This window comes from Diadema setosum, chromosome 13 (assembly GCF_964275005.1).
Source record: "Diadema setosum chromosome 13, eeDiaSeto1, whole genome shotgun sequence".
Classification (NCBI taxonomy): domain Eukaryota; kingdom Metazoa; phylum Echinodermata; class Echinoidea; order Diadematoida; family Diadematidae; genus Diadema; species Diadema setosum.
The window spans coordinates 27698296-27717340 of record NC_092697.1 but is presented as its reverse complement, the minus strand read 5'-3'; the positions used below and the strand labels follow the sequence as shown (position 1 = coordinate 27717340).

The 19045-nt window shown below is 37.5% G+C and overlaps 3 protein-coding genes across 3 annotated transcripts; 2 read left to right on the top strand and 1 right to left on the bottom strand.

Moving 5' to 3' along the window:
* The first annotated feature begins 201 nt into the window (after positions 1 to 201).
* LOC140236544 (alpha-1A adrenergic receptor-like) lies at positions 202 to 1296 on the top strand. The gene has a single exon (XM_072316468.1). It carries the CDS (start codon positions 202 to 204, stop codon positions 1294 to 1296), a length of 1095 nt encoding a protein of 364 aa, XP_072172569.1.
* Positions 1297 to 4968: 3672 nt separating this feature from the next.
* On the top strand, positions 4969 to 6213 carry LOC140236543 (muscarinic acetylcholine receptor M1-like). Its single transcript, XM_072316467.1, has one exon. It carries the CDS (start codon positions 4969 to 4971, stop codon positions 6211 to 6213), a length of 1245 nt encoding a protein of 414 aa, XP_072172568.1.
* A 5530-nt stretch (positions 6214 to 11743) lies between these two features.
* Positions 11744 to 15588, bottom strand: LOC140236542 (kiSS-1 receptor-like). Its single transcript, XM_072316466.1, has 3 exons — positions 15205 to 15588; positions 12711 to 12846; positions 11744 to 12198 (listed from the first exon to the last, which is right to left on the bottom strand). The coding sequence occupies exons 1-3, from the start codon at positions 15586 to 15588 to the stop codon at positions 11744 to 11746; spliced, it is 975 nt and encodes a 324-aa protein (XP_072172567.1).
* Between the last annotated feature and the right edge of the window lie 3457 nt (positions 15589 to 19045).

Sequence of the window (19045 nt, the reverse complement as noted above, 5' to 3'; positions counted from 1 at the left end):
AGCATTTTCCAGCAAGTTCTTTTCATCGATACCATGAATTCTACAGCAGGAGAAGTTGGCGGAATAGAAGTAAACCTTAGCCTGCCTTTCTTTGCGTACGCCACCACGTCTGTTTTGACGATATTCATGAATTTGCTGATTTTGATGGCGTTTGGGGTTGAGAAAAGGTTGAGAACGTACAACAATTACTTTATAATCAACATGGCTATCGCAGATCTGGTGGTGGGCCTCGTGGTAATGCCTATCCGCTGTACGCTGGAACTGTTTAATACGTGGATCTTTGGAGCATTGGCAGGTATCTTATTTCAGGGCGTAATGAACTCACTTCTTGGTGTGTCGGTGTTCGGCATTGTCGTTATCAGCATCGACCGCTACATCGCCACATTCTATCCAATACGACACTTCCAATCCAAGAGTAAGAAGAAGGCAGTGTATGTCAACATTCTCACCTGGGTCATACCGTTCTGCGTTTGGATGACCATTACTGTTCTTTGGGATCTCCTTGAACCAACTGACTTACTGACGCCGGCAAAGCTGCCAAGACCAAACTACACCCTTTCACAGGCATCTAATCTACTGATTTGTTTCCTAAGATTTGCAGGGCCGTTTCCTGTCATTCTGGTACTTTGCATTCGCATTTATTTGCAGGTAAGAAAGAGTGGCAGGAGGCGTCTTGTAAATTTTGTTAAACAGGCCAGTGTGAAAAGCAGTCAAAGAAATGATAAGACACTCAGAGATCCTTGTTGCAGCGATGACGAAATATTACAGGTGTCGAGTAACTCCATCCCAGTACCGAGTATTTCTCAAAGCATTTCAAAGCCGATAACGGCCAATGAAAACCAGTGGCAGAAAGGTTTCGACAATACCAACATGAATGCCAAAAGTGAGCACCAATGTCACGATCAAGGTACAGGAAAGACGAGTGGTGAAAGGGGAACAAACCTGGGACCACGTAATGGAAAATCATCCAGCCACATCGGACCTTCTCGCAAACAACCAGATACCAACCGGAGGCAAGCTCGTGTCGACTCTTCATCCGAAAACAGTAAAACTCTGAGAACCCTAGCTTTCGTCGTGATCGTCTTTACCATTACTTGGCTCCCGAACACCATGACCATCATATTTCATGCCGTCGCACCGGATGCCTACAAGGCATTCAACAAGCACTTCAACTACTCTGGCCTAGCACGCTGGACGTCCTGTTGGAACAGCTTGATAAACCCCGTGGCTTATGCCATGGCCCAGCCAGCCATACGCCATACGATCATGTCCACCCTCTGCATGAGGCGGCTGTAATGGGGACATCGCTGTAAAATGATGCAACACGGTTCAAGATTAGCACCCGGGTTAAGACTAAGTGAAAACATCATTTGATGTCGCGATCAGCAACATTAATGTCTTTTTCATTCCAAAATATAATCTTACGTTTTTTCGTCATGGCATTTCATTAGGCAACCCACGCATCATAGAGTTGCACTTTTGACCCCTGCTCTTGAGATCTAATGCCTATAAGATCCAATGCCAGACAAAAATCATTGCAAGGGTACCTGAGTGAAAATTTATTTACACATGCCTTGCATTTTGTATTGAATATGTTAAAAAGTGAAACAGAATCGCATACGTATGTGACCCTGCATCACAAAACCAACAGAAAGTCGACCGACATGGATTTTCAGTTAAGGACAGATTCTAAAAGTGCAGACTCTCCTAACCTATCTTAATTTTTGGAAAGAAAGCAAACACTCTGGAGATTGTGAACTGAGAAAAGATCTTCTGAAGTATAGGGTTTATCCAAGCGCTTAATCTTTACCAAACCGTGCTAGCTGTACGAAGAATAAGACAAAAATACAGGTTGTAAACCACTGGAGCCACAGCAATGAAGGGATTACCAGATTGAGCTAAAACTAACCACGCTGTATAAAAACATTCTATTCATTATTAGCGCCAACTTTCAAAGCAGTGGCTTTATCTGTTCGAATGTTATCAGAGTTGAAAGTGAAGATTGTGCAAAGGATTTTCAAGAAATAAAAAGGGGCCTCTGTTAAAAACATATCTGATCTCCCTACTCTACCAAAAAAAAAGTTCTAGAAAAAAAAATGCTGAAAACAGACTTTCCCATTCATTTTATGATTCCAAACTCACAAATAATGAGGAAGAAGAATACCTCTGTGATGCACGGTCACATAAATTATATGATTTTACTTTGATTACGATACAATTTTGATATTCATGAAGCTGTAAATTGTGCCATTCTTAGGACTATGTATTTGTTTACAAAATTAAGGTACAATAAAGATTTTTTTTACGTTAAAGAAATAAGTATCTTGATGTATTCTGATTATGAATGAATAGTCGGAAAGTTATTGTTCTTTATACCTTTCAATCACACTTGGCTGTAAATTATTGCGTTAAAAATATACATTTATTGATACTTTTGACATTTTCACAGTTCTGCGTTTCTTAAACAAAACGGAGAATAGATTATTTAGGATAATAGTAAAGTATGACATGTCAAAATCTCTGCCTTGCTGTGTAGGCCCAACTGTCAAGTGTCAATGCTTTGATTGTGAGTGATTGTGTCATTTCATCCTGAAACGAAGGTGAGCTAGCACTGCAAGGAAAAAAAAAAACAATGGGCTGCGGTTGGATAGGAATATGTTGTGTAAACGAGTGAGACAAATATCAAGTCGATTAAAACATATAGAACCACGTCGACGTAATAATAAAAAAATGTTTACGTAACTTGAGTAGAAGCTGTCTTTAACCTCAAAGATCATGCTGATAGATTTATTTGAAATGTCACAACGGGGAGGAGTAATCAATCTACATGATAAAGTAGTATGAAGTTATGGTATGTTGATCAAACAATTAATCTGTTTTTAACTATACTTTGTGACAACTTGTATCAGTATCTATGTCAAAAGAACATTCTGTTCTACCAATTTTCCATCTAAAGTATACACCCGACACTCGAGACTTATTTTGACTTTCAGATCTTTGTATGTGTAGTACACTTTGCGTAAATATTATTACATAGCATTAATTGCAAGTCCAAAGGAGGAGTGGAAGTAGGTAGATAATCATGACTTTTTACCTTCGAATAAGTTGTTTGTGAAGTATCAGTCGAGCTGATTAACGTAGGGATAGATTTTGAATAAGTAAGTGAATGTTGAACGTATTCATTTATTACTTGGCAGAGTGAGGTAATCTTTGTCATATCAAACATTTTTTTAAAGATTTCTACAGTTTTTCTCCTCCGACTCTTGTTACCCTGTTGTTTTCCTTAAATTCTATAATTTTCCCAGGCATCGCATTAGCACATCCATGATAGGCTTTCACAGAATGGTGGAAACCAGAGGAACGAGAGAAATATTTGGATTGTCGAATTACGGTCAGCTATTTTTGTAGCATTGATAAGCTTCTTGTTGAGAATAATTGGGTGAATGATGGGATGCAAACAAAAATCTATTATGCATGAAGAGAACATTTTTGACTTCATTGAACACAGTTGACTGGGTATATGTGATCTACTCAGCTGGTACTGAAAAGGATACAAAGCTTTCGCCCAGTATCCCTCGTGTAGAAGTACTGCACGGGATTGAGCATTGTTACGGTTTTCCTTAGTTTCACAATTGAAGAAGATGTGGAATCGTAGTTGGAAAAAAATGTATAATATATATATACATATACATGTATACATATATATATATATATATACATATATATATATATATATATATATATATATATATATATATATATATATATATATAATTATGTTTTAAGGACATTGGCAAACTGTCTTTTCAATAAATCCCATCAATGTGAGAGAAATAATATGTAGGACCTATACTGTAGATGTTTACCTCCGGTTGATTCTGTTGACCACGCCTGCATACAAGAACTGCGTATGACAAGCATTGATTTTCTCGAAAATAACCTTTAGAGGAGGTAACTGGATTAACATTTTTTCCCTCATCGCTGAGAAGTTTCTTATATATGTAGTTTTCTTTATTATGATACTAACTCGCGCATGAACAAACCAACGATCATAGCATAATACATGTTTGAACGTATGTCGAATGAAAATGTTTGTGCAATAACGGCTCATTTATGTTGCAAAATGTGTGAAAAGGAGATGACGCACACATACCATTTTTCTTACAGGTTCTGACCTTGGATTACAAAGGCTATAGCCGAGTCTTTCGAGCGCAAGCAACCAAAGTTCTCAGCATGAAAAGATTCATAAAATCAACAAAAAACTTCACTTATACTATTCTTTTTATGAAACAAAGTTTTATAAAAAGTCTTTAAATGGTGATGTGATAAATTGAAACAAATGAATAACAAACAAGGTGCTAAACTGCAAAATTCTTTGCCCAGGGACAACGAAAGAGCTTCTCTGTGAATAAAAGATCTATTTGAATGTGGATTACTTATTCATTGACAGTTTTTGATTGACGGGCGATCCCTGCCATTAAAGATCTGTTGAGTGAATAAATCCATACAAATTTGGCTCGTCAAATAGCAAAAAGCTTCCGTTCAAAGCTTTCCTTGCACTCAAAGGGCTTTTATCATCGCTGAATAGTAATTGCTCTAACTGCACGGGTATGTGCTTTTGTAGCATCGAGCTCAATTATATTCATAGGCATCCCTTGTTGGCTCCTCCAAAAGTCAAATACTAACGTATTAAACGTATATGCACCACCCAATTATACGCATGCGTTAAGTGCTTCATTCAAGGAAGATACGCCTTCCCCAAGCTTCTCATGGGCAATTCCAACGAGATAAAATGGAACTGTCACCTAATTCTTTCACACAGACACACACACAAAGATTTGTGACTTCTAATGTGAAAATATCTCTTGCATCGTTTCACTGAGACATCGCACCTTTGCCTCGGGTTTTCAAATCATCCTATACTTTTTTTTTCCAGAGTGCTTGCCACCTGGTCATTTAATCATGAATATGACAAATTCAACAGGTATCGATGCTGCAGCGGGGCTAAAACTGACTGGGTCCTTCTTTGTATACGCTACAACGTCCATTCTGACGATTTTCCTGAATTTGCTGATTTTGATGGCGTTTGCTGTTGAGAAAAAATTGAGAACCTACAACAATTACTTTATAATGAATATGACTATCGCAGATCTGATGGTTGGCCTCGTGGTAATGCCTATCCGATCTACACTAGAACTGTTTAACAAGTGGATCTTTGGAACACTGGCAGGCATTTTGTTCCTGGGAGTTCAGAATTCACTTCTCGGTGTGTCGGTGTTTGGCATTGTCGTCATTAGCATCGACCGCTACATCGCCACATTCTATCCAATACGACACTTCCAATCCAAGAGTAAGAAGAAAGCAGTGTATGTCAACATTCTCACCTGGGTCATACCGTTCTGTGTTTGGATGACCATTACTGTTCTTTGGGATCTCCTTGAACCAACTGACTTACTGACGCCGACAAAGCTGCCAAGACCGAACTACACCCTTTCACAGGCATCTAATCTGCTGATTTGTTTCCTAAGATTCGTCGGACCGTTTCCACTCATTCTGATACTATGCGTTCGCATTTACCTGCAGGTAAGAAATAGTAGTAGAAAGCGCCTCCTGAACATTGCCAAAGTGGCAAGAGTGAAAAAGATTCGCAGAGATTCAAACGTTAGCGGTGATAGTGCCCTAGGTGATGACGGACGAGCGTTTGAGATTGGTGATTCCGCTGAGATTTCTAGCCTTTCCAAAGGTTCCTCAAGGCTAATTAAAACCATCGGAAGCGACTTGAAAGAAGACGTTGGTAATGTCAGGATCAAAATCAAACATCTGTACAAATCTGATGTCCAGAGCATGAAAAACATTAGTAGTGACATTGGCACAGAAAACCAAGGGCCCCGTGGTCCATCGCAAAGCCGAACCATTCGCAGCAGTCATCAACACCCTGGTGTTGACTTGTCCTCTGAAAACAGTAAAACTCTGAGAACCCTAGCTTTCGCTGTGATCGTTTTTACCATCACTTGGCTCCCGAACACCATGACCATCATATTCCATGCCGTCGCACCGGATGCCTACAAGGCATTCAACAAGCACTTCAACTACTCTGGCCTAGCTCGCTGGACGTCCTGTTGGAACAGCTTGATAAACCCCGTGGCTTATGCAATGGCCCAGCCAGCCATACGCCGTACGATCACGGCAGTTTTCTCCCTGAGGCGGCCGTAGACCGATGCGTGTTACGAAATGTGTGGCTTGAATAAGGTTTTAAGTAAAGGATAGCTAAAGGAACAGAAAAAGTAGTGTTTCGTGTTATCGAAAAAAAAAAAGAGAAACTGAAAGAAACGAAATGTCAAAAGAAAGCGTTAGATTTCACGTTTCACGATTGCCCACACATAAGCCTAAACACAAAATATAAAACATAAAGTTCTGTTCGAAGTGAAATAGCACAAAGCAATATCCACTCTCATTGTACGGTGCGCTGCCTATGTGAATACTAAGTGAATTCAACGTCCATTGTTTATCTATAGAACTTCATAATAGAAGTTTATATAGGTATGCCCTTATGTTAAATGTTATATCACGAATATGTGAGGTCATGGTAAATTGTATTTTTGCCTCAATTCAATATTGAATATGTTAGAATTTGAGCTTTGAATAGTCACAGTACATGCCATTCGAAGCGCTAAATCATGCCTGCCAATCTACACGCAGTCATTATGGTTTATGTTATCTTAATACTTTTATAATTCTTTCTTCTATTTGATATTTTCCTTTCTTTTTAGTCTTAGTCACAGAATTATTTTTCGCTTATTTTTCTCCTATATTTCTTTTCCCTCTTTTTTTCTCTTCTTGATATTTTTTTTTCGGGCCATCAAATTTCATTGTAGGGTCAACAAAGGAAAATTAAATGCTGTGATTGCGGGTGCCCGAACAGATTAAGAAAATGATCAAGAAAAACAAACGAGCAAAACGAAAAGAAAAACACAACAGACACTTCAAGAAGGCTGGCCAGGCACTTTAATAAGAGTTTCATGCGTCCAACGAATTTTCAGCCTGTCCAACGAGGTGGTATCATCCGTTGCCAGTTTTATTGAGGCTGCACCCCTCGTCTTCTAGCAACAGCTCGTAATTCGTCCTAATACTCACAGGAACTTTTTTTCGTAATTATAACGGGTTAGAATGAAAGGCGATAATTCCATTCAGTTTAAGACGTCTGAATGGAGATATAAGTACATAGAATTGAATAACAGCAATATCAAAAGACAATACTTGTACGGTGACTGCTTTTTTAATAAGGACTGTACACTCCATCAAAACGTTCTTTTGCATGAGACCCTTCCGCTCAGTTGATGTATAGAAAAATGATATATACGTCTATATAACATACATAATATACATAGAATATATTTTTTGAGTTTTTTATTAGTTTTCGGTGTAATGTGAATGGGGTGTAAGCAAAACTAGACTGTTACCTTGACAGAAGTGTTATAAACGCGTAAAGATTGCATAACTTTCGCATCATCATGATAAGGGCGAGTCATTTGGGCATGGCATTCGGTAAAGGTCATCGCCGAATGATCATTTTTTCCTACATGAATCCATACGGATTGAAAAAACTTCAGTCACTCTGTATTGATCGATTCCCCCATCCAAAAATTGAAATAAAAACATTATGATGATGCTTTTACGTTGTATCGCATACCATCAAATAAGCATATTTCCTTACCAAATCAAATAGACATAATATTTTCTTCTTAGATAATTAGCTCTTCTACCATCTTACATCGCATAAAGTGCGATGACTGTCTGTGTTGATCATGTGTTGGTTAAGCTGGTGACAAGGAAAAACCCACCCTATCTGAACTTGGTAAGTACTAAACCAATTCTAAAACCAATTTTCTTAACTATTTTCGCGTTGTCAGCATTGAATTCCGAACGACACATATTTCAAGACGGGAACCGTGTTTCGTCTGCAAAGAGAAAAGATCTTTAATATAATAATATCCGGGGGAAAAATCACGATCCTTTACAGTAAAACAAAGAAAACTGAGTACACGGAATGATAATATTCCATTATCACGAGTGTGACGAGGTGCTGTGAAGTCGGTGTATAATTAACGTTAACACAAATTAATCATTGCGAGGATTAGAAAAGAGTGTATTAAATAATGACAGATGCAAAGGCATAAAATATTAAGGGACACAATTCAAACACATCTACGCCTTCTACAATGATTTTCTTTTTTTATGCAGTGTAATTTTTCGAAGGGTGTGCCTGGATATCACTTTGACTTTTCATAAGTGATTGCGCACGGTGCAATGTTTATTTTATTTTTTTTTTTTTTTTTTTTTGCTGAGGTACAGTTACCAAATCATAGCTTAACCTACGTGATGATAACAATCCAATCATCTTAATCAAATGAATTACACAAAAGCATGAAATTGGCCTAAGCTGGAAAGTACCGCATCACGGTTCTCAAACAAACATTGGCGAAAGTCTGAGTGGTCAGACTGTGTGAAAATAACGGCTGTAAATGAATTTGGACGTGTAAGTAATGTTACATTTGCAAAGACACACTCTTTTCTTTATCTTTTAACCTATTGCTGAGTTATGTTTTGGACTTGCATGTAAATTGATTTAACGCTTCATCAGAAAAATTGACCAGTTCTCTCTGCCACTACTTTGATTGCAAGGTTCTCTTCTCTTCCTTTTTTTTTTCTTTGTTCAAACTCCAAAGTCCTAGAAGAGTATTGGAAACTGAATTGAATTATTCTTAAGCAATACGCACATTTTTTTTTTTTTAACTAAGGCTTACTAGCCATGCAAACGGTTAGGAAGTGTATCCGTTGGCAGTGTTAGCTTTGAACCCATACCAATGTCGTGATTATATAGGGCATAATATTTGCTCGGTCTAAACAACGGCGTGATCTGAAGAATCCCTGCTCGGCCCGAAATTTTCTTTCCACCTCCAGCGCAGGTTTCATTTATCCATATGCAATCTATGCAGGTGGACTTGTCAACGGCGTATTGCATGGTTTCAAGGTAAACTTCAGAATAAGTTTGTTGTTGTTGTTGCTTTTTTTCATAAATATAGCAGCAACGTTCACGTAACCAAATAATCTATGAGTCAATCATAATTATTTCTTCTTTGCTATGAATGAAGTGAGATTTTAAAGATTTTAAAGACGTAAAAAGAAAAGTATTTTCCCAAGTAACATGGTTGCGCCTCTCAGATACTAACATGTGGTCAACAAGCGATCCACGAGCACACACATACAATACATACATATATATGTTTGTATTAATATTGTATAATCCATGTGATCATGTCAGTAATTAATGTGTACCTATATATATATATATATATATATATAGGAAGAGAGAGAGAGAGAGATGTGTGTATGTTTGTACCTTTGAAAAGCACCAAATGCTTTCTCCGCTCAATATACTGGGCAAAAAAAGGCATCGAATTAGGAATCAATTTTATTTTCTTTAGATCGTTATGACAGTCACCCTGACAGTATTTGCAAAGATCATATGAGAAATTAAAAAAAAACGCATGCTTTCATCTTGCAATATTAGTCTCTTTTAGATATTTTTCTCTCATGCTCGTGTCTACATATCGACCAACATACGTCTGGCTGTCTATTTCTACTTAAAAATTCTCTTAATAATTTCAACGAATCAGCATAAATGGGAGCCGGAAAAAAATAATACACATGTATTAAAGTATCGACCGACCATTACGCCTTTTTATAACTCTCAGCCCTTGATATGATCATTGCTCTTTAATGATTCTTGTTTTCTGCTTGTATCAGCTGAATAGGTGCCTTTGCCTGCCAGATCGACTAACCGATAAATATTCAGGGCTTAAAAGTTCACTGGAGGCGGACTTTAGGACTGCTAAGTGCCTTGTTCTATTTTCACTTTGGTACGAGGAAGAATATTTCCTTTCTGAATACATCATTCCATTAAAGCGCTTTTATACTGGTGATCTGGGCTTGACTTCTCTTATCCGCACAGAAGAAGGAAGGTCGCATTTCTAAAGCCCGTATTTTCTTTCATGGTCGTAATGAAGAGGTTGTGTATCTACTTGACTTCCCTGGGGAAAGGATCTACGAAATAATTTTTACAGTGCTACTTTTCCCTAATAGAAATCAGGTAACTTCAACAAAGACAAGTTCGCATATTATCAGGAATTCAAACCATACTTGAAGGAAAGCGTAGTTTTTGAGAAAAGCGTCAACCCCTGTTAACGATTGGAGTACAAATAACAAAAAAAAAATGTCATAAGGTTTCTTTTTTAAAGGTTGACTAGAGTCGAAAACAGTCACTCTCCTGAAATCTCAGTTAAACCGAGCCACAGTGTGTTGTTTCTTTTACTCTCATCACTGATAACATTGGTTACAAGTTTGTTGTTGTGTGTGAAGGCATGTTTAAAGAACAACAGGGCAAACATTTAGGCCATCACTACTTGAATAAAATTCTCATTCATAGCGAACCCACCTGTTATATCGCAGATAGCCTACGCCACATGATATTACATGTATTCAGGATATCTGCCGTTCACAAACATTACTAGTCATTATACACTTGCCAAATCTCAGAAATCTCGCACGTCTCAGACAAAACTTTCCTGACTTTCATTTCCTACAGTTCATTTCCATATCTCAGTTCCTTATTGTTGCTGTATGTGTAAATATACATAATCACATATACATATACATATACGTATACCGCTTATATACCTAAAATGGCAATAGATCTAAAAACGCTTTGATATCCTGGCTTTCCTCGCCAGGATAAAGCGTTTTTAGATCTATTGCCATTTTAGGTTTTTATCACATATATATTATATACATTACGTTTATATACAGCATATAAAACTTACATGCAAATGTACAGTTCCATATTTTTCATAATTTCCATATTTGATCTTCTCTTCCAGATTATCATCGCTATAGATTACTGTACACTCGATTACAGCTGCAACGGAGTTTAGATGATAACTGGCAAGTGATCATCATTCGCCATCTCACAAACTTCACATTTCAGTGACGCCAGCACAATAATAACCGTGATTTCCTACGCTTTAATTCACTTACAAAGATTAATGCGCTGTAAAGCAATAAGCAGTCGTTATAACCCTATAAGTACATATAAATTCTAATATATACATATAAGCTATTTATATCATAAATGTAGTGTGTGTGTGTGTGTGTGTGTGTGTGTGTGTCAATTTATTTATGGCGAAAAGTCAAAACATGTAGCTATCAATTAGCTGACAAAGAAACCAGAAAATGTGAATATGTTAGCTAGATACTATGACAGGAGCTACAGAATAGAATGTTGTATACACAAGTTTCAGTATATCCACTCCTATTTTTTTTTCAATTTACTCATGCAACTCCTATTTAGACAACGATTACTTGAAAATGGTGACCTTTATCATTGAGAGCAATAGTTTTTTGTCGTTTTTAGTCAAATTATTGTTTCCGCGTGTTTATTCAAAACTAAGGACTTCAAATATTTTCTTTTCAATACCTTCTCTATTGGTTATAGTCATTGTAATATTGTATGCACCTCTCTACAATTGCGACAATTACATTGACATTGATTACGTAAAACAACCCACATATGAAAAATCTGGCAACAACAATGGCAACACTCAGACTGAATGAAACCATAAATGATCATACAAAGTACTGAGAAAATATAGTTTAATTACGCGGGGTATAGTACGGTTCAATTATTTTATCGGCGACGGCAAATTTCTGGGAAATACCTCAAAAATTGTTTCCCACAGAAAGCATAAATGCAAGGGTTTATGATTCCAGCCAGTTGGGAAAGTAAGGTGAGGGAAAACAGCCAGATTCGGTCGCTGATCCAATGAGTGGAATTCCATCCATCGAGAAATTTGTACAGGAGGAAGGTCGACAAAGGGCCCCAGCATATGAAGAACGTAAGTAGAATCATTGTGACCATTCGCGTGAGCTTCTGTTTGTCACACGGGATTTTGGTCTTGTTATTTCGAGGTAGGCTCTGCCCATTCCTCAGCGCTGCAGACGTTATGCGGGCGTAGCATCCGGCGAGGAGCAGCGCTGGAAGAGGGAACATGACGGCGTACACGTAGATATGCTGCAGCTTGGATAACAAGCTTGTGGGCGTACACTGGAGGAAATACGATGGGAGCTGGAGAATGAACGCGACTGATGAAGAGAACAAAAAAGGACACATGAGCTCAAAATCGTCCCTACTTTTTGCACAGTTTGTGTGCTTGTTTAGGTTTATCTCGAATTCGTCTTTTTGATTCGATTTGATTTGATTTCATCTATTCATTTATTTATTCTCTGTTTGGTATCATTTACAGTTTTTTAAAGCTAATCCAATATAATATATACATGGTACTCACGATAGTTAGTTTCTACAATTTCAACAAACTCCGTTACACATACAGTACATCCGTGACTATAATTACAGTAGATGTTTTATGAATTACTATAATATAGAATGATGAATGGATTTAAGGTTTATTTTGATGTGAGGATTTAGACTAGAGTTAGGGTTATGTTTGAGGGCTGAATTTGTTTGGTTCACCGACTAGATATTTCATGGGAGCAATCCCCGCAGGAGCAAATTCCATAGAACCATATTTCCACATTATATGAACATTCTTTTTCCCCTCAAAGAAGGACAATGGCTGTACGACATTTATACGCACCTGCCCAACTCACTGCGACTGCAATTTTGACGCGTTCCTTGTTCCATCTTCTGAGCGACTGAAGTGGGTGCACAATCGCATCGTATCGGCTCAACGACAGCGCCAAAAGAGTGTTGCATGAGGCCTGACAACAAACCTTAAAGGGACGATACAGTATTGGTGGAGATGAAAATTTGGCTTTTAAATTTTTGCGAGATATCAAAAAAACACTTATGATATAGTACAGAGCATACCATTTTAAGAGGAATTCAAAATTCATTTGATGAAAATCGGGTGTGGAATGACTGAAACATCCAAAAACAAGGTAAAACAAAGCGATCGTATACAGTGTGGGTCCCACACTTTATTAGAATTGCTCTTTTTTGGATATATCAGCCATTTCAAAACCAATTTTCATCAAATAAACGTTGAATTCCTCATAGAATTACATACTCTTTCATATTTCATAATAGGTTTCTCATTATCTCACCAAAAAAAAAAATTGTTAGAAACCTGAAATTAGGTCTCAACCAAAACTATACGATCCCTTTAATAGGAAAAAAAAATATGGAAAGAAGACAGTGATTCCAAAAGGTGGATCAGAAGGGAAAAATCAATATGATGCAAGGAAAAGCATGTAAGGTCACCGTCGGTTGAGTTGTACACCTCCGTGCAAATACCTCTTAGAATTAACCTTGTTTTACCGTCGTCGGTTTTTTTTTTCCTCCTTTTTCTTTATTTTTTTTTTTGATGGCTTAACGTCCTTGCTGATGCTACTGAATCTAAATCTGGATCCGAAACGCTTGCATCATCGAAGATTTTGAGAATTCAAGAGGCCACCAAAATGGCCATGAAAACCTAAATTCTTATATCCTTAAAAATTGTAATATTCCTGTTTTTGAAAATGGTTCTTCCTTTTTTCGATAGTGACACAAAGACATAAGTAATGATTTGTTATCCTCCCCCCCCCCAAAAAAAAACAACAACAACAACACACGTTAAAAAAAGATGTTTTCAAAATGGATACCAAGACGGCTCCTAAGATGTGAAGTAAGGCCTATTCTATTTCGCCTGACACGTGCCTGATGTTAATCGTATGAACTGAAGGCGTTAATGATGTTCTGATTAAGGCATTAGAAATCGCTGAACTATAAACAATTGACTATTATCTGCTCTTGTCATTGTTGTTGCTGTTGTTGTTGTTGTTGTTGTTGTTGTTGTTGTTGTTGTTGTTGTTGTTGTTGTTGTTGTTCATTTGTTGTTCACGTATTCTTCGACCAGTCTTGCAGATATTTGCCTAAAATTTACAAACCACACTGCATTTAAAGATGTTAGCAAATGGTGTCATAAATCACACTCTTCCTGGCAAACCTTGCTTATTAGTTGCGAAGAACACATTTTGAGGTTACCCGGAGGTCCCCCGCAGATGGCCCGCACATGACAGTACCTAGCATGCATCTAGCTCGCCTGTGGTTGCCCGGAGTTGCGCACGCAAGTTCTATTTACCTGCAGCCAAGTTTAGGCCCTGTCATACCTTTCCGGGCAAGCTGCGCGGGTTTGTGGCGTGTGGGGACCTTCCAGCTTGCAGGACATTTTTTTTTTCTGGCTGACAAGCATTTGGGTGGGTTTCTCATGCGTTTTACCTGGGGTAAGGGGCAAATTGGTGGCTAGGGAACTACAGTTTCGCTACAAAAACCAATAGAATTTCAGTTTAATGAAAATCAACAGTCTGGTTTACTACTCTCTGCTACCAAGCCGCCTCTTAATGTCTTCTCCATCATCAAACCGAGCGACAGCTATCTGCACGTGGACTAGGCAAAACAGCAGGAATGTTGTCATAAAATTCCGCATGTTCAGAATCTGAACTTGAAGAGTCAACCCTCTCTTCCACGCTACTATCCGATGAATCGCTCATGTTTCTGGGGAAAGGGTTATCTAAAGAAAAATACACTGTAGTTGTATTTTGCACTGTAGATGAACGACAAAAGCTAATAGAATCTATATACGATATCGTGCAAATAGAGCTGAGTAGCGTCTGCTCGAACTCGCATCATTCTTGAGATGACGTCATCAGGACTTACGCGCCGTTCGCGACTTTTGACAGAATTTCAAGGGGCGTTACCAGAGCTGTATCTTCTCTCATAATTTCATCACTTTCATTCGTCAGAATAATCAAAAAGTAGTCGTATGCGAAATCAGCACATTACATTACATAAAATTGGCCTGTAAAGGGATACAACAACTAGGTTGACTATGATAATAAAAATAGCAATAAAGACCGCTTATCGTTTATTTGTAATACCCAGGTTACGCCCTATTCAGCGAGTAGTGGTAGTATTTTGTATTCTAAAGCAACATTGCGGGTTAAACCTCAAGTCCAAGATTTTAAGAGTTTGGGTCCCAATACATACGGTTTGAGAGTTCAAACTGTATTTACTAAATGTTTTGATCTCTGAAACAATGTTTCATACGACCTTTAAGATAAATCAAAGACAGAGAAACATAATATACTTACGTACTGAACGTAGCTCGTCCAACCAGAGCATGTCATCGGCAACAAGTTTGTTGCCAAAAGAGCTGCGTGTATGATGCAACGGAACATATAACACGTATCGGCCAGAGCCAAGTTGAAGATGAAGTAGTTGGTTGTAGTGTGAAATGACCGCTCTTTGATAATCACTACAAGTACAGACAGATTCAAAACAACACCAATAAATCCGATTGCCATGGCTATCATAGTGGAGACGGAGATAAGAGTGGCTAGCGTTTTCCAATCCCCAATGTCGAACTGGTAGGTATTGTTAGTGTAGTTCGCCCCGTAGTCGGCCATATCTTCGTAGACGTAGTCAATCCATGTTTGGAAAGCAGTGACGGGCGCAATTCCAGTACTGCTGTTCATGATAAAAACTCAGTGGAACCGTTGAATCCGAAGACACGAACACTGCCTAAACGTGAATGAAAAGAGAAATGAATATTGCAATGAATTCACAGATATATATATCACAAATTTCTTATATTCATAGCATTACATATCCAGTTGCAGCGCCAAACATGAAACAACTAAAACGAGATGAGAAACCCATCGATCCTTCCCACATGTCCCATTTTGTATCCCTAATATTCTCTTTTTCTATTTACAGGTTTATGCAACGTCTTTACCTTTACATGTCCCCTTATCCCCTTTTCCCTACATATCTGAAATCACGAAGGAACCCTATAAACGTGGTAATCGTTAACCTTCCTTTTGATCACAGATAAGCCTGTCACTCGTGAATGATGAAAGGTTTCTCGACATTACATTTTATGTATTTCTTTATGACCTTATGGCCTACTATTATATATAGTATAAATACATATACATATATATATATATATATATATATATATATATATATATATATATATATATATATATACATATACACACACACACACACACACACACACATATATATATATATATAAGGATATTATATTCCCTTGAGGACATCAACTTTTTCTGTCGAAGCAAATATACTAATGTATGGAATATATTTTTTTTTTAATGGTACATTTCTATTGAAGGTTTCAGAGCTTTATTACCCTCATTGTAGCGTTGTAGCGATTCTTTCAGAGATTATTTCCCCCCGGGGAAGTGTTGGTTTTCCTTTTACGCCTCGTGTCCTGCCAGTCCTCTCTTTTGAATTGCAAAAGTAAAAAATGAATATTCAGGAGAATCCTTTCAATTGTCAACAGTTTGTAGAATTTTGTTTAAGGCTAGGATGAGAATGCCACAATTATTCCTCGCAATAGGAATAATGTTTAATGAATAATGTGGAGCGCTTTGGCATGGTGGATAAGACTCCCGACTCCAATTTGGAGGACCCGAGTTCTTTCCCCGCCCAATGCTTACGTCCTTTGTATACACAAGATTTTTTTTTTTTTTTTACCCACCATGTCTCTCAAGACCTAGGTGTATGAGTACCTGGCAACGCTGGGTAATAGTTGTGGCACGGCCTTCTCGTAAAGCAGTGGCATAACTGAAGAGGCCACCGTGAATGAAGATGACTGTATTATTATTGTTGGTATTATTATTATTTTAGATGTAAGTGTTATTGTTATTATAATTATTATTATTATTATTATTATTATTATTATTATTATTATTATTATTATTATTATTATTATTATTATTATTATCATTACTACTACTATTATTAGTATCACTACTATTATCATCATCATCATCATTATAATCAAACCCCATCATTATCATTATTACACAAAATCAAAAAAATATCTTGTTTTTGCGCGGAGAATGAAAGATATTTGACTTTTCGCCTTCCCGAAAAAGGGGGCAGGATATTACCCAGGCGTGGTTATACCAAATATACGGCGAGGGTCAACGTATAATATAGCAATTACAATTTCAGTAACTGTTGGTTCTATAATTCTCAACTCGCGCTGCGGATAGCTTTGAAAGAGACGTTGAAGGCATTTGGGTGAAGAAGAAGAAGAAAATTAAATTATGCTTATGATACAAAACACATTACATCTGTGTCATGATTTACAAAGAGTTTGCACTTGTTCACTTTTATTCATTGACTTGCGTGGTCAGAAGTCTCTTTTATTTCCATGCACGAAATGGCGGTATTTCTGGAAGTTCCCATTTTGCGTTTGGTGATAATTCAAATTGTTTTACAAGGGCACTGTGTCTAATAGGAAAACCAGGAGCGTGACGCCGTATTCTTCGCGTTAATTCTAAGTGGTAGCGTGACAATCACATAAAGCCATGATGGTCCATTGGCCTTACATCGAAATCCTGTGATTGATTATGACAAGACCATCAACTCTATGAGATAAATGGGATAGCCACGTTCAACCCAACACTTACCTTGTTAGTGGTGATGAGGACCCACTGTATTTCCGCTTCCCTCGCCTTCAATTTGCTGATTAACAGTGGGAGTGATGCATTGACCACAGGTACGAAGCATAATACATTGTACTAATCAATTCACTGAATGTACAAAAAAAGTAATATCCTAGGCATATCAAGACCTCTATATCTGAAATCAATTACAGAATGAGCTGGCGTCAGTCTTTCATGCATTTTCTGACACCCGCAGGGTTTCATGATAACTTGATTTAATAATCTCACGAGGTACATGATAGTTTAAATTTGATAATACATGTATTCACAACGAAACCGTATTCAATCTTGTCCTTTGACTAATTTCCTAGTAAAAAGGGGACGAACAGGGCATAACATTTTTCTGCGATATTCTGTAATGTGTTCTTGCTGCTTTTTTATTGCTTTCATGAATTAAAGGGCAAAGGGTATTTGTACGAATCCCTATCCAAGACGAATATACTTATGCAGAGAGAGGTGAAAAAAATCCACAATGTCTAATGTCTGAAGAACCTGTTTGAAATGTATATCATATAAAAATTTCTTATATCTCATGTCGTTTCCACATCAAATTTAGCACGTTTTAATGATTACACAGTGTACACCCATCACATCTTAAACGTGCTAAGAATTTGTTCGTGGTTCCGATCAAATGGGACTATAGAGTCGAGATATGAAAATCAAAGCAGTTGAACTGAAATCAAATAGAGCCAGAATCATTTTGATTTCAGTTTTTTATTCTCCGACCTATTACGAGACTAAAAGATTTCACGTGATTAGAAATTGTATCATAGTTTATGCAGTCTAGTGAAAAGAATGAGGTGCATGCACCTTCACTCCAAAGTGGTAAATGCTTTTCAGCCCTTTCCAATAACCTTTGTCACGCTTGTGAAACATTTTCGTAACATTACAACGCAAACAGCAACACTGATAAACATACATTTTCAAAAACGACTTGTTGGTGCATTTAACTCAACCGTTGTAAAGTACGAACGATATCGATACTATACGACTTTACAGCAATTATGGGGAATTCCAAACCAGACAAAACATGATCTGAAAATGAAGAATAATATACGATAAGCAAAACAGTGAGAATTTGATCAAAATCTGAAAGTTTTTGCGAAGCTCTTCTCGAGCATATCGATCTACTGGCCTCACAGCAATAATGGGAAATTCCAAACCAGATAAAACATGATCTGAAAATGAAGAATAATGTACGATAAGCAAAACAGTGAGAACTTGATCAAAATCTGAAAGTTTTTGTGAAGCTCTTGATACTACTCGACCTTACAGCAATAATGGGGAATTCCAAACCAAGTAAAACATGATTAATTCTAAGTGGTAGCGTGACAATCACATAAAGCCATGATGGTCCATTGGCCTTACATCGAAATCCTGTGATTGAGATATGGCATTGATTATGACAAGACCATCAACTCTATGAGATAAATGGGATAGCCACGTT